Source organism: Sorex fumeus, unplaced genomic scaffold (assembly GCF_029834395.1).
Source record: "Sorex fumeus unplaced genomic scaffold, SorFum_2.1 ptg000063l, whole genome shotgun sequence".
In the NCBI taxonomy this organism is placed as follows: Eukaryota; Metazoa; Chordata; class Mammalia; order Eulipotyphla; family Soricidae; genus Sorex; species Sorex fumeus.
In genome coordinates, this window is record NW_026606120.1 from 14,414,556 (window position 1) to 14,429,527 (window position 14,972).

The following is a 14,972-nucleotide window of genomic DNA, read 5'->3' on the forward strand; positions in this document are numbered from 1 at the left end:
CGTGCGCGCCCCTCCTGCGCCCCCCGGTCGCGTCCTTTGTGGAGCCACCGCCCGGCCGGTGCCGCCCGCGGCCGCAGCCTCCGTCTCGGGGGCCGCGGGACCCCCCGCCGCCGCCGCCGCCGCCGCGCGCCCCGCGGGCCTCCCCGGCGGCCCCGCAGCATCCCGCCCCGCGGCGCCCGGGACGCGCCGCCGCCCCAGCCCGTCCGGGCATCCCGCGGGCGGGCGGGCGGGCAGGTGCGCGGCGCTCACCGGCCTGTCCTTGCCCGCAGACATGGACGGCGATGGCGGCCGCCGGGACGCCCCCGGCGCGCTGAGGGAGGCCGGGCGGCGCGGCGGCGGCGGCGCGGGGCCGGCGGGCATGGCGGAGCCGCGGGCGCGGGCGGCGCGGCCCGGGCCGCAGCGTTTCCTGCGGCGCAGCGTGGTGGAGTCGGACCAGGAGGAGGCGCCGGGCCTGGAGGCGGCCGAGGCGCCGGGCGCGCAGCCCCCGCAGCCCCTGCAGCGCCGGGTGCTGCTGCTCTGCAAGACGCGCCGCCTCATCGCCGAGCGCGCCCGCGGCCGCCCCGCCGCCCCCGCCGCCGCCGCCGCCGCCGCCGCGCCCGGAGCCCCGCCCGGCGCCCCCACCGCCGCCACCGCCACCGCCACCGCCCGGCCCGCGCCCGCCGACCACCCCGGCCCCGCGCCCGCCGCGCCCGCCCCCGACGGCCGCCCGGCCGGCCCCGAGCAGGACCCGCCGCCCGCAGCTGCGGCGGCGGCGGCGGCGGCCAAGGAGGACGCGGGGGCCGCCGAGGCGAAGCCCGAGGCCGGGCGCGCCCGGCGGGATGAGCCCGAGGAGGACGAGGACGACGAGGACGACCTCAAGGCCGTGGCCACCTCCCTGGACGGCCGCTTCCTCAAGTTCGACATCGAGCTGGGCCGCGGCTCCTTCAAGACCGTCTACAAGGGGCTGGACACGGAGACCTGGGTGGAGGTGGCCTGGTGCGAGCTGCAGGTGAGGCGCCGCCGCTGCTGCTGCACGCGGCTGGGCGGGCGGGCGGGCGGACGGACGGACGGACGGACGGACGGACAGCCAGCCTCGGTCCCGCGGGGTCCCTGGGGGGCGCCGTGGGTTGTGTGCGCCCGCCGAGTGGGTGGGGGCCGTGCCCAGGTGGAGGTGCGGCAGGTCAGGTGGGGCCGCTTGGGCTGTGCGCAGGTGGGGAGGCTTCGCCCTGCCCTGCCCGCGGGGGTGCAGGCGGTCAGGTGGGACGGTGGCAGCCTTGCCCATGTTGGGGGGAGGTACCGGGGAAGCCTTCTGGGAGAGTGTGTAGTGGCTGCGGGAGAGTGGGCACTTGAAGGGCGTGTCCCTCCTCGGCTCTTGGGGCCTGACCTCCGCCCACCAGACCCTTGTCTCTGCAGAAGCAAGGTGGGAGGGCTTTTCCACCAGGCTTTTGCCAGGCTGGTGGTCTGGTGACCTGGAAACTCAGGCTGCCCTTTTCCAGCAGCTGTCAGTGTAGGACGCACTGCAGGAGTCCCACCTGGGCACAACCCCGGGTGGGCTTCTGGACTGAGTGGGCAGCAGCTCCGGTGGGCAAGGTCTGGAAGGGAGCAGCCCCCCCACCTCGCCCTGCACCCTCACCTATACCACCTGTGCCATCGTATCCCAGACCGTGCAGAGGGGCCGGGTGGGTTTGCATGTATTTCTGAGTAGGGGGTTGCGATGCATTTTTCATGACCGGGCCACCACCGCACGTTGGCTGTGCCAGCCCCAGGCCTGAGAGATTATATAAACGTAACCTGAGCTGCCCGGGGCCAGCCCTGGGAGCTGGGACTATGCCTGTCACAGCGGGTGTTTACAGCCCTCCCCTGTATTTTGGGGGGGGTCAGCTGCTGGGCACAAGGCGGCCTGCGTGTGCGGGTGTAAGCCTACCCGGGCGCCTGTAAAGTTAGCTGCCCTCCCCGGCCTGACGCAGGCGCTCGCCTCACTGCAGGACGCCTGCCTCTCTGGCTCGCAGATGCCTTTGGGTCTCTGCCCTCTGGGCCCGTGCACGAGTGTGTGCGTGGGAGCAGGGCCCAGTGTGGTGGGCGCTGACCTGACAGCCACCCTTTCCCGAGACAAAGAGCTGGGAAGCTGCCCCTGCCCACGGCCCCTTGGTCTTGCCAGGGGAATGTGGGCAGCCCGTGGAGTCCTTCAGGAGGATGAGAATATGCCCCTTCTTCCTGCGGGCTGGCCGCAGGTTCTGGGCCCGCAGCGGTTGGTGGGAAAGGGGGTTTTGGGCCGTGGTGTGGAGGCCCTGGAGTGCTGGCAGTGAGTGGGGTCTGTGCTGGCCAGGGCTGAAAGAGGGCAGCGGGGAGGCGAGGTGCCCCGTGGCGGGGGCTGCAGTGGGCAGGCTCCCTGCAGGACCTCCCCGCAGAGCCCTGCCGATCTCCTCGGGCACTGCAGCACATGTGACTCTCAGGACGGGCTGTCTGTTCCCGGCCCTTTAAGGAAAGGCAAGAGCTCCTGTCCCGGGGGCCCCCAGTAGAGTGCCCAGGGGAGGAACCTGGCCACTGTTCAGGGGTCATTTATTCCTGGACTCCGGTGGGAGTGGGGAGGCTAAAGATGGCCTCTCATCTGTCTGGTGATGCTCCTGACTCCCCGAAGTCACTGGGGGGCCCAGACCTGGGAGGAGCTCTCACCCTCCACCCCGCCCCCCGCCCCCTGCCCAGCACAGAAGGGTCCTGTGAGTGCTGCTGTGGGCCCATGTTCAGGGGGACACTGAGGGTGTCCCATGGGAGGGACTGGCCCAGCCCAGGGTGCCCTCCTGGCTGAGAGGTGCCCTGGGTCCAGGGTCCCCTCATGGAACTGCTTGTCCTTTATGCTGTCGGGGAGGGCGTCGCTGCCCAGGGGGGTGGTAGTGGCCTCGCCCCGCCTGGGAATGATGCTGACTGGGGCGGGGGGCAGCAGTGCCTGGCGTTTGCTGCTTCTGACTGCGCCGGGGCTTCTCAGCCTTTCCACCGACTCTGGGGCTGCCGGGTTTGGATGTCTTCTTGGAGAGTGGGGGTGCTGGGCACTCTTCCGGATCGCTCCACCCCTCTGCCCTCCCTGCCTCAGCACCTAGAAGTACTTCAACAGTAGCTTTGGGATGCTCCAAAAGCTACCCCCCTCCCCCTCTTCCCGCAGTCTGCTGCTCTCCTTTCTTTGCTGCATAGCCACCCCTCTCTTACTTTGGAAGGGTCACCCCCAGTAGTGCTCAGGGGACCGTATGGGATGCTGGGGATCGAACCCAGGTCAGTTACATGCAAGGCAAATACCTGGTGCTTCTCCAGAGTTCTCTGCTGAGGGAGGAGAGGCCCATTTTGGGGGTGGTTCAGCCCCCCCGCCCCCCCCCCCCGGGAGGATGGAGGGATATCCAGGATTTCCAATTTCCTCTCCTAAATTAGTGTTGAGAGCTTTGTGAGGGGGAGCAGCGGGCTTCTCTCAGATCCACAGGGCAGCGGGAGCTTTACCCTGCCGCCCTCACTCAGGCCTCTAGCCTCTGAGGTTTTAATTTTTTTGTGGGGGGATAGCCATTTAAAAAAATATTACCTCTTCTTTCCCTTTCGGATGAACCTTCTTTATCCGAGGCACATTACCACAGTAGGAGGATGTGGAAATGCACCTCTTTATTTTTTACCTTTTTTTCCCTTTCTTTTGGGTTATGCCCAGTGGTGCTCAGGGTTTACTTGTGACTCTGTGCTCAGAGATCCCTCCTGGCATGACTTGGGGGACCCTGTGGGGTGCTGGCGATCAGACCTGTGTCCGCTGGGTGCAGGGCGGGCGCCTCACCCCTGTGCTGTCTCTCAGGCCTCTGCCCTGCCGACCCACGTGCCCCTGGGCTCCATCTGGTCTCGCACAGCCTCGTCTGACCAGGGAGTTTGTGGGGCTGCAGGTGTCCCCTGGAGCTCTGAGCTGCCTGGGGTCCCCTCAGAGTAGCCACGGGGAGTTGTGTGTTCACAGTGTCCTTGCCCTCCTTGAGGCCCTGTGTCCCTGTCAGCTGTCCAGGGGGCCATTCTGGGCGCAGTGGCCCCCACCCCGTGCCTCAGTGGGCTCTCGCCTTGTCTCCAGGAGACTCCCTTGGCCTGTCCTGCAGTGCTGACCGGAGCATATCCCGGACTCAAGAGTGTCAACCTGCTGGGCAGCCTCAGGCTGCTCTGAGAGATGACCCCAGGCAGGAGGCTTGGTGCTGTCCCGGGAATCAAAGCAGCTGGCCTGGGGTGGGGGTGGGGGGGCAGTGGGGGACGTGGGCAGCTCTGCGGTCAGGTCAAGGCTCAGCTCACTGAATGGGATGGCCATGGCACTTTCCTGGTTGTCATCATCTCAAGGATCGACCTTTGCCTGGGAGAACTCTCGCTTTGAGTCACCCGCGGCCAGCACCCAGCCTGCCCTTCAGAGGAGAGGTGGGCGTGTGGTGTCCCAGCTGCTGCTGTGGTTTGGCTGGCAGGGGAACTGGGCACTGGGGGTGTCGGAGGTGCTCTCCCCATCCCACCTGGGCAGAAATGGGGCTGATTGTGCTCCGCTGTGCGCCGCAAACCCGCTGTTGTGTGGTGAAGGGTGGAGGCTGTCAGCTGTGGGTTGCTCTTCTCTGTCAGGCTGGGCACTCCCAGGGCCAAGCGTGTCCCTTTTCTGGTTGTCTGCAGAGGTCTGTCCTGTGGTGTGGGTGCGGGGCTGAGCCCGTCTTTGGCCTAAATTCCCATATGACCTGGGGGTCCACCCCTGGACAAACTTGTGTGGATGGCTGATGGGCCACCTGCAGGAGGTCGCTGGGGGATTCTCTGGGGCAGGCTGAGCTGTGACTAGACTCTGTTCAGTCAGAGAAGAGGTGGTCAGTGAGAGGATTGTGGAGAGGAGAGGGTGTAGAATGTTCTGGATGCTGCTCCCTGCTGCAGACCCCGTGGCACTGTCTTTTGTGGCTTCTACTAGCATTTGTGATTTGTGTGTCCTGGTTCCTGCCCAGAGATCGTGACCAGTGTCCTGGGACCCCCCGGGATCATGCAGGGCATTTGGTGGTGAGCCTAGGAGGGCCCGGCCAGTGGGAGAGACTGCTCAGAGGAGCGGGGGGTGGGGGGGCCGGGGAGCCCGAGGGAGTCTGGGGGAGCTGGGCCCTGCTTCATGCTGCTACTCAGGTTGCAAAACAGCCATCCTCGCCCCATGCAGGGTCAGTGTTGTCTCCTGAGCAGAGTCTGTGGCTTGGTGCGTCTTCAGGCCAGAGTTGGAGGATGCCCAAGGTGACGGCACTGTGCTCGGGTCAGTGCTTTGATAGAGGAGTGTTTAACCCAGGCCTTTGCGGTCTTTGTGGACTGGGTGTCCGCGGTGGGGGTGGGGGACGGCTCTGGGGCATCACAGCCCTGTCCTTTCGGGAGCCTCCCGCTTCCAGGCCACCCCCCACCCACCCAGCAGCTTCCCCTTGGGTGTGCCGTGGTTTCTCCCCTTGCTCCATCCGTGCAGCTAGTGCTGGTTGACCACCACAGGTGTGTCAGCCCCAGGGCGACACTCAGAGTAAAGGCTCCTCTTCACCTTAAAACTCAATGGCCCTGCAGGGAGTTTTCAAAAGCCAGCAATGGGTTACCCCCCTCCCCTCCCACCGCCTCACCCCCGGGTGCAGCAGGCCCTGGGCGCTGCTGGTGGCCTCAGCTGCAGCCCTGCCCAGCTCAGCACCTGGCTGCCTGCCTTATCATCTGAGTTGCAGATAAGGGAAGGGTGTGAACCCAGCAGCTGGAGTTTCTGAGGAGCAAGTCAGGATCTGCTCCATGCTGCTCACAGTGCCGGGGCTGTTTGGGGAGCTGGTGCGGGCGAAGTCACCTGGGCAAGGGGCATGGCCCCTTTGGGCAACTGCCGGTATTTCATTTCAAGCCATTTTCAAAGTCAGTTCTGTTCCCTGCTGGGTTGAATCCTAAGGATTTCCCAGAATACTTAGCTTCTTATACTTGTCATTGATGTCAGCTGTGTATATATATGTGTGTGTGTGTGTGTGTGTGTGTGTGTGTGTATCTATATACAGGCGGATGGGATGGAATAAGAAAAGAGGTTGCCATAACGTGGTAAAGAGAATTAGAGCAACAGAGCAGAAAATAGAGCCTAGAATGTCCCGTGAATGTAGTCAGCTGACCTTTGACAAGGAACAAAGGTAGTACGCTGAGGTACGATAGTTTCTTTTTCTTTTCTTTCTGCTTAAACAACTGGACCCGTATATGCTAAGAAACGAATATTGAGACCTTCAGTGTACCTTTCACAAAATCAACTCAGGATGAATAAGCATAACTACAACAATGGATAAACATAAAGACATTAATGTCAAGTGCAAGACCATAAAACTTCTAGGAGATAGCCAGAGAGAGCCAGCTGAGCCTTGAGGTTTGTGACGTTTCAGATACGGCACCAAAGGCTCAAGGTGCAGAAAAAAAACCTAAGTTGAGCTTCATTAAAATAAACTTTGCTAGTTTATGAAGTCCTGGATTTGCGTGTGCACGTATGTGTGCATGCTCGCACGCACACAGACACACACACACGCACACACACAGAGAGAGAGAGAGAGAGAGAGAGAGAGAGAGAGAGAACAAATGATTCTAGGAAAGACTGCTAGAGAATGGAAAGATCGAGGGAGTCTTCTTCATCACATACACATCTGATAGAGGACCGTTGTCCAGAACTGACAGCGAGCTCTTCCAACTCTCTGGTATGAGAACGCTTTGTTTAGAAGTGTTTAAATAAATAAACTTTATTTTGGGCTGGAGCGATAGCACAGCGGGTAGGGCGTCTGCCTTGCACGCAGCCAACATGGCCGACCCGAGTTCGATTCCTCCGCCCCTCTCGGAGAGCCCGGCAAGCTACCGAGAGTATCTCACCCGCACGACAGAGCCTGGCAAGCTCCCCGTGATGTATTCGATATGCCAGACACAGTAACAACAAAGTCTCCAATGGAGACGTTACTGGGCCCGCTCGAGCAAATCGATGATCAACGGGAGGGCCTTTACTTTACTTACTTTACTTGGGGTGGAGAGATGGTACAGCAGGTAGGCTGTTTGCAAGGCTTGCCTTGCATGCAGCCGACCTGAGTTTGATCCTCGGCATCCCATGTGGTCCCCTGAGCACTGCCAGGAGTAATTTCTGAGTGCAGGGCTAGAAGAAACTCCTGAGCATCACCAGGTGTGCCTCCACCCCTCAAAAAATAAAATAGGTCACATGCACTTCCCCTAGAAAGCTCCAACTAGGGAACACTGATATCCCCCCACAAGGGCTGATGGGGCTAGAACAACGAAGTCTCTTGGTCCGTTGCAGGGGAGATTGGAAAGTGAGCTCTTACAAAATATACTCGGGATGCCCTTGCCATGCAATCCGCACATCAAGCTACTGATTTTCCAGAAGGGGTTGGAAGCTTATTTGCACACAAAAACCTACATGGGTATATTAGCATAGAAGCTTTATTCATAACTGCCCGAACTTGGATGAAACCAGGGTGTTCTTTAGTGGGTGACTGAATAAATGGGCACATCCTGAGGATGGACAATTACTCAGTGCTAAAAGGACATTAATTACCAAGGCGTGGAGGAAACCTAATTGCATTTTTACCAGCAATCTGAAAAGGCTACATGTAGGTACCATTCCAGCACACTGACGTTCTTGAAAAGGCAAAGCTACGAGGAAGATAAAAATGTCAGTGGTCGCTAGGGTTTATGAGTAGAAGGTGGCGTGACGAGGCAGAACACAGAGGAATTTTAGAGCTGTGCAAAACTCTTCTCTATGATACTGTATGGTGGATACTTGGCAGTGCTCTTCTATCCATATCCACCTAACGTGAGCCAAGAGTGAGCTAATGCACGTGTGAACTGTGTATCAAGTTGTAACAAAATCAATGCACTGTGTTAATTGTTGCGACCTGGAGGGCTGGAGATTCAGTTTCAGGCAACTCCGATTTTCGCTCAGTCTTGCCATAAACCTACAGCTTCTCTGCGGAATAGTCTAAGAAAAACAGTGTCACCGTTTCTTCAAGGAGATCTGCAGCGATGCAGAGAAAGACCCTGAGTCCCAGTGAATGAGCTGATTGGGTTTTCACAGTAGCTTCCTGTTCCTTTATGTCTACAGCTGCAACCCTGGGGTAACATCGTACAAAACCCACCTTTTTAACCCCATCCCCAAGAGCCAGAGAGCGTTGTCCTAAGAGGCTCTTGGTTTCTGAGGGCTGAGAGGCTGTGACCAGGCAGCCACCCTCATCTGCGTGCCTTCAGCTCGTATTCACCCAACTCTTTTCCAGAAATGTCTGCTCGGGTGTGGAGCAGGGGGCTGTGCCGGTTCCCCCAGCCCACAGTGACTCTGCTTCGGGGCGTGGTGCGTGGTGGTGTCATTGTGCCCAGGGCACACCCATGCCTACCTTCCCGAGGACCAAGGTCTCTGGGCTGGTTCCAGAATGTGAAGTGGTGTCTCCCCACTCCCTGGAATCGATCTAGAAATTCAAGTCATCATGGCACAAAGCTGCCTGGCTGGTGGGGTTGAGAGGAGACACGCTAGCCCCGCATCTGTGCAGGACCATCCAGGCTGAGAAGGGCCAGGCTGGCCATGACCACGGAGGGAGGGAGGCAGCGGTCAGGGGGAGAACTTTGCTGGCTGGCTGGGCCCACGCTGAGTTGCTTCTTGTCTTCAGAACCACTTCCGGCAGCTCAGGGTACTTCACAGATGAGAAGTGGGGGCTTACACCTGGGCCTGCCCAGGAGACTGGGCCCTCCCTTGGGGCCTCACTTCACAGGTGCGGCTGCAGAAAGGGGGTGTCCTGAGTGGGCAGTGTGGGATCTACTGCCATGTGGGATCTCAAGGCCTGTTCTTCCTCTTCTTCCTCTGCTGCCTCTCAAGGGTGTGTTGATTACTCTTACCTTTATTATTATTATTTTTTTGGCTTTTTGGGTCATACCCAGCGATGCACAGGGGTTACTCCTGGCTCTGCACTCAGGAATTACTCCTGGCGGTGCTCAGGGGACCATATGGGATGCTGAGAATCGAACCTGGGTCAGCCGCGTGCAAGGCAAACGCTCTACCCGCTGTGCTATTGCTCCGGCCCCTACTCTTATCATTAACATTTTGGTTCAGGGTTCACTTACACCAGTGCTCAGGGGCTACTCTTGACTCTGTTCAGGCGTGACTCCTGGTATAGTGCTTGGGGGACCATCCGTGGTGCCAGGGATCAGAATGGATTTGGCTGCGGACAAGGTGAGGCAAGTGCCTTCCCTGTGGTGCTCTTTCTCCCACTGGCCCTCCCAAGACTGTCTAACATACCCACGGTGTTGCAGGCTTCCCAGAGGAAGGGGCTGTGGGGAGGAGGGGAGTGTTGGCATTTTCTCTCACCCACGTGGGACTGGGAAGGGTGGTGCCCCCCATTGGTGGAGTGGGGGTGGGCTCCGGCATATCTAGTCCTTGATGCGAACACCACGGGGACTTCTCTGGTGGTGCCAGTGACCAGGCGTGGACACGGTGGCTGAGCCTCCGCTGGGACTCCCCACTTGCCTGTCCCCAGCCAGAGGAAGATCTGTTCTTCCTCCACTCCCAGACACCAGCTTCTCAGGACGGGAGCCAGGGGAATTTTCAGCAGGAAGTGGTGAGAGACTATAGACCTGTGATCACCCCCAAACTCTGATACCTGGAGATGGCATTGGGGCCCAGCTGCCTGGCAGTGTCAGCAGGGACAGTGGTGCCCTCCCACTCCTTTTATGCTTCTCTCAGCCCTGTTGGGTTGGTCCTTAGCCTCCACGCCTCTTGGCTACAAAAGGGCTGCTGCCACAGCTCCAGGCAACAGAGCCCTATTTGAAGGCAGGAAGCGAGCAGGTGGTTAGGTGTGGCTTTGGCTAGGTGTCCACAGTTTATTCCAGAAGGGAAGACGTTGGCTGGCAGACCTCCTAGGTGTCTCTGGGAGAGGGGACCCACGGCTTCCCCCCGTTGCGTGGGGCCTGATGGGATCTCTGGGTCTACCCTGATTCCGGGCTGGGCAATGCCAGAGAGAGGTGTGGTGTGGTGGGGCATGGGTGGGGCACACCTGCCCGGGTCTGTCCCGGTGACCTCATCCCTCCAGCGTTTGCCACTGTCCTCGTGCAGGACGGAACAGCCACCCCTGGTGCTTCTGGGCCTGCCCCGGCCTCCCGCCACGGTTCTTCTGAGACGTGGCCTCAGACCCATCATTGCCCCCCCCCCCCCCCGCTTCCCCCCTGCCAGCAGCTCCGTTTCCGTCTCTCCATTTTGCAGAACTGAAGCCAAGGCTGGAGGGCCTGGGTGTACCGGCTCCGCCGTGCTCGCTTGATCTCCCCGCACCTGCTCACACCCCTGCCTCTGGGGCCCCCGTCTGCTTTCCCTCTCCCCGTAGCCTGGTGTCCCTCGGCTCCCACTCGGGTGCTGAAGCCCTGTACCCATGAGTGCCCGGCACGGTGGCCCTTGGGGCAGGGGCCCATTGGGGACGTGCGCCGCGTCTATGTTCATCCCTCCACTTTCCTCCTTAGCGTCCTGCTGACCACTGGCGATGGCCTGGTGCTGTCCTGTGTGGGGAACCATCCGGGTTTTGGCACAAGCAGGTTCCTGGCTTGGGGCCTGTGGTCTGATGCTGGCCGGACCGTGTGGTCAGCCTGTCCCCTGTGGGAGTGTGGGATGCTGTCGCTGGGGCGGGCCCACCACCAGGTGATAGAGATGGTGCTGAGAGGGGCTCAGAGCCTATGACCTCAGCCCCCAGGGCTGATCCTGCAGGGCATGGCACTTTCTCAGAGACACATGCGGTCATGATGGTTCCCAGGGCCTGCCCAGGGAGAGGGAGAGGGAGGGAGGGAGGGAAGAGAAGAAGCCTGTGTCCTGGCTGTCTGAGCCTGCCCTGCTGGCCCGGGGCTCTGGAGAAGGCGCCAGTGCGTGTCTGCTGTCAGGAGCCCAGTCACCTCTGGAACCTGCAGATCTTCGAACTCCTGGGCCTGTCCGGTCTCTTGTTTGCCCACCTTGCAATAAATCCCCGAGGCCAGTCTTGGACCCTTCCTCTATCCCTGGAGGACACATTTTGTGCTTCCAGATCCCGGGAAGGTGTTGTGTGTGCACGGCCTAGTGGACATTTAACTCTGGCGTGTGTGCGCGCGTGCACGCGCACACACACTCTCTCTCTCTCTCTCTCTCTCTCTCTCTCTCTCTCACACACACACACACACACACACACACACACAAACACACATGAAGCAAGGAGCGAGGACTCTGCCCCGTCTTCCCTCCGACATAGCGGTTTCCGCTCCGCTGCATGCCCTTGGCTCCTGTCTCTGTTCCTGGGTGTTTCTGCAAAGTCATAGTTGGAGTCTCTGCACCAACGTGTGCTGCGATGGTGACTCACGCCACTGCCTTCAGTCCCCTGCTGCCCCACCTCGGGGGGCCAGGGGCTGGTGGGGGGGCGAGCAGCTGCCCTGCATCCTGCAGAGGTGCCCACCGGCCAGTACGGCACAGCCTCACCCTGGAGCTGGGGAGCCAGTCCCCTATCCCTGTCTAGACCATGCTGGGTGCCACCCCCCGTGCCCTGGCCATTGGTACCTCACAGAGGATGGTCTGTGCCCTGCCCGTCTCTCGGAGCCAGGAAGTCATCTGGCCTGGGGGCAGGCGCCAGGACAGCTGCCTGGGCAGGTTCCGAGGAATCTCCGTACTGAAGAGGAAGCACCCCAGCAGGCGGGCATACGGGGGTGGCCCCGGACTCCCCAGGAAGGCTTTGTACCACCAGCGACCTCCTTCTTGAACAAGAGTGCCCGCTCTGGCCACAAACCCCAGGGCTATCCTGTGGTCCCGAAGGTCTGGGCGTGGGAGGTGCCCCCATCGGCTGGACGGCCCAGGGCGCACCTCGTGGGGGCCTTGACACAGGCCAGCCGTCTTGTCCCCCAGCTTCCCTGCACTGTGTGTGTGTGTGTGTGTGTGTGTGTGTGTGTGTGTGTGAGTGTCTTCAGACCCACTGCGCTTCATGTACCTCAGGCTTCATGCTCAGGACTCCATACTGGGTGCTGGAGATGGTGCCCAGATCTGGTGCTTCTCAGGCAAGTGCCTTCTCTGCTGTTCTGTATGTGACGCCTGGCCGGGCCCCGTGTTGGCTCCGAGCTGGTGTGGCTGCCCAGGATTGGGCCTGCTTTGGGGCGGCCCTTGGGACTCTGCTCCCTTGGGCACCTCTGAACCCTGCTGCTTCTCCCACTCCCACTTGGCACTTGAGGGTCCCCTATAAGGAAACATGTTGGCGGGTGTCGGGCTGGGGGGTAGAGGAGGAATGAGGTTGTGAGTGCTGCATGTGGGGCTCCAAGCCTGGAGCCCCTGGGGGCTGCCAGAGGGCTGAGGGCAGGGTGGGATCTGGCGTCTCTGCTTTGGCTCGGGTGGGGTCACAATTTTAGACTTGGTGGATCCTCCAACTTGTGCCCAGGTGGTCTCTTAGGGCTGCGGGCAGGGCGAGACGGGGTCTTTGAAGCTGGTGGCTAGGAGTGGGCGCTTCAGGGCGAGGCTGGACGGAAATGAGCTAGAGCAAGAGCAGAAATCATGCCCAGGAGTGGCTCCCTGAAACCAGAGGCAGTGGAGCAGGCAGGGGTGAGGGCAGGGCGGGCTCCTGGAGAAGCAAGAGCTGGGTGGGGCATCAGAGGAGGGTCTCCTGGGCTTCTCTGGGCGTCGGGTTGTCTGCCCTCCTACCTCTCGAACTAGGCCAGCGCCCTGGGCCCTGCCTGCCCACATCCGGTGTCAGGCCCTGGCTACACTGTACCCCCCATCCTGTAGGTTCCCACCCGGGAGCTGCTTCAGTCTGTCCGTCCTTCTGTCTGTCTACCTGCTGCTGCACGGGAGAGTTTGTGGGCAGAGACCGAGGTCCAGGAGGGGGCCTGGGTGGTTGGGGGGTTCCTATGGGTGGGGATGTCTCTTCTTGGTCCTGCGCCTGCTCCCGACTTCCCTTTGGGACGGGTCGCAGGGATCCAGACCCAGGCAGGGTCCTCGCCACACGCCCGTACCCAGCCCCAGCCCTGCTCACCTGCTGCTCCCGGCCCAGGGCAGAGCGCCTTTGGCGCGGAGCTCGCCTGCTGAGATGGTCCGTCAGCCTCAGTAAATATTTGATGACGGGGATGATAAAAAACAAAGACCTGCTGTGTTCCCGAAGGCAGTGGGCCCTGCGGTGGGCCCTGCTGGCCGCTTCCTGGCTGGCTGGTAGCTGCGTGTCTGAGGCAGGCCCTGTGCGTCCTGTCCCCAGGCCGTGGGCAGGTGGGGGCAGGGACCACTGGCAGCCTGGTGAGGTGGTGTTTTAGGCGACCGCTGACTTGCCCCAGGAAACTGGGCTTAGCCCCCTCCCCCCCCCCACCCCGAGAGCACTGCTAGCCAGTGCAGGGGTCACTCTACGCAGGGTTCTCACGATTCAGGCGTGGCCACTGGCCGGGGGAGTGGAAGGAGGACAAGGGTCTGGCAAGATGGGCCTGGCAGTATAGCAGAGGGGCAGTGACCTCCAGAGACCCGCATCCTGCCCCCTTGTGGCCCCTCCCCCATTTCTGTGGGTCCAAGTGTGGCAGCAGCTGTGTCCAGCGTGGCCCCTGCTGGGCAGTGGGGACGCCCCAGGTTTTGCTCCCTCTGTGAGCACAGAAGCCATTTCGGTCTGTTTGCCAGGAAGGAGGCCCACCTGCCTCATGGGCGGGGGGGCACGAGAATCCCGGGAGGTACAGGAAGGTTTTTCCTGGGTTGGCTGGAAAACCTGGGCTCCTGCGCCCAGGAAGTGGGGGATGGGAGGTAGTGTTGTTCCAGGCGGATGGCCTTTAAACAAAGGTTCCCGCTGTGTTTTCTCTTGGGCAGGAGGAAGCCTTGTGGGCCAGGTTGCAGCCCAAGTGCCTCGGTGGAGCTTGGGTCACGAGTCTTGGAAGGCCTGTCATGACCGGGGGTAGTGATGCGAGTGATGAGAGCCTTCTGGGTGCACACCAAGGGCCAGCTCTGTGCTGCGCGCTGAGTCCTGCCTGCCTCAGAGCCTGTGTCCACTGCAGACCGTTGCTGGGGTCCACTGCAGACTGTCGCTGGGAGGCGGGGCTGGCCGGGAGCATCCTTCCAGGGGTGCTGGCAGGAGCCTTGCGTGTGTTCTGCAGACCTTGCACCTTACAACGGAGCATGCGTTCCCCAGGGAAGTTGGGGTGGCCGGGGAGGATGCGGGGGAGGATGGAGGCAGGGCTGCACGTACAGCAACAGAGCAGTGATAGGATATCCGGGAGCTGGGATGCAGCTGACTGCGGCCTGCCTGGGGCTTCCCTCTCCATTCAGACAAGAAGGAAAAGGCAGTGAAGAATGACCATAGGTTCCCCGGGGTGACGCTGGCGACCCCAGGAGCCTGATGACCCAGGAGTGGGTGAGCCCACATAGCATGAGAGCAGGTGGGCAGGGGAGGGCTCTGGGGTCTGGGCCGTGGAAGCGTTCATGCTACCTCGGTGTGGTGGCTTTGTGGATGCGAGTGAGTCAGGGATGCTGAGTGAGGGATGCTTCTGGAGTACCGGGTCTCTCACCCGCAGCAGCCTCGTAAGGAGGGTGGGTCCCTGGGAGACCAAAAGGAGGAAGACAGGGCCAGGACTCACCGGGAGTGACTGCAGGTGTAGGTGTGCACGTGTACATATACGTGTGATGCTGTGTTCATGTATTTGTGCATATGTGTGTGTGTGCTTCTAGCGTGTATACACGTCATACCATGTGCACACGCATGCACACACATGCACGTGTGCATATAGGCACTGCACTATGTGCACCCGTAGCATGTGCTTATGTTGCAGTGTGCTTGCATGTGTCCGTGAACCTGTGATGTATTTGTGTGTGCACCTGAGTGTAAGTGTGCCCGTGGTGTGTGTATTTTGTGTGCACGTGCTTGTGGTGTGTGTGTATTTGCACATGCATGTGCATATGTGTATGCCTCTGTGCCTAGAGCGCATGTCTGTGTTGCATTGCACGCGTGTGTGTGTGCGTGCATGTGCATGGGTTTTCATGCCTGAAGTGACTGTGCACACGT

The 14,972-nt window shown here is 61.0% G+C and overlaps 1 protein-coding gene across 1 annotated transcript in view; it reads left to right on the forward strand.

The window, feature by feature from the left end:
• Positions 1–269: 269 nt before the first annotated feature.
• The window catches only part of WNK2 (WNK lysine deficient protein kinase 2), a 94,236-nt gene continuing 79,533 nt past the window's right edge, over positions 270–14,972 (forward strand). Inside the window, exon 1 of the mRNA XM_056128118.1 lies at positions 270–988. Coding sequence (XP_055984093.1) covers positions 272–988 — 717 coding nt within the window. The 5' untranslated portion in view covers positions 270–271. The remainder of the gene's footprint in view (positions 989–14,972) is intronic.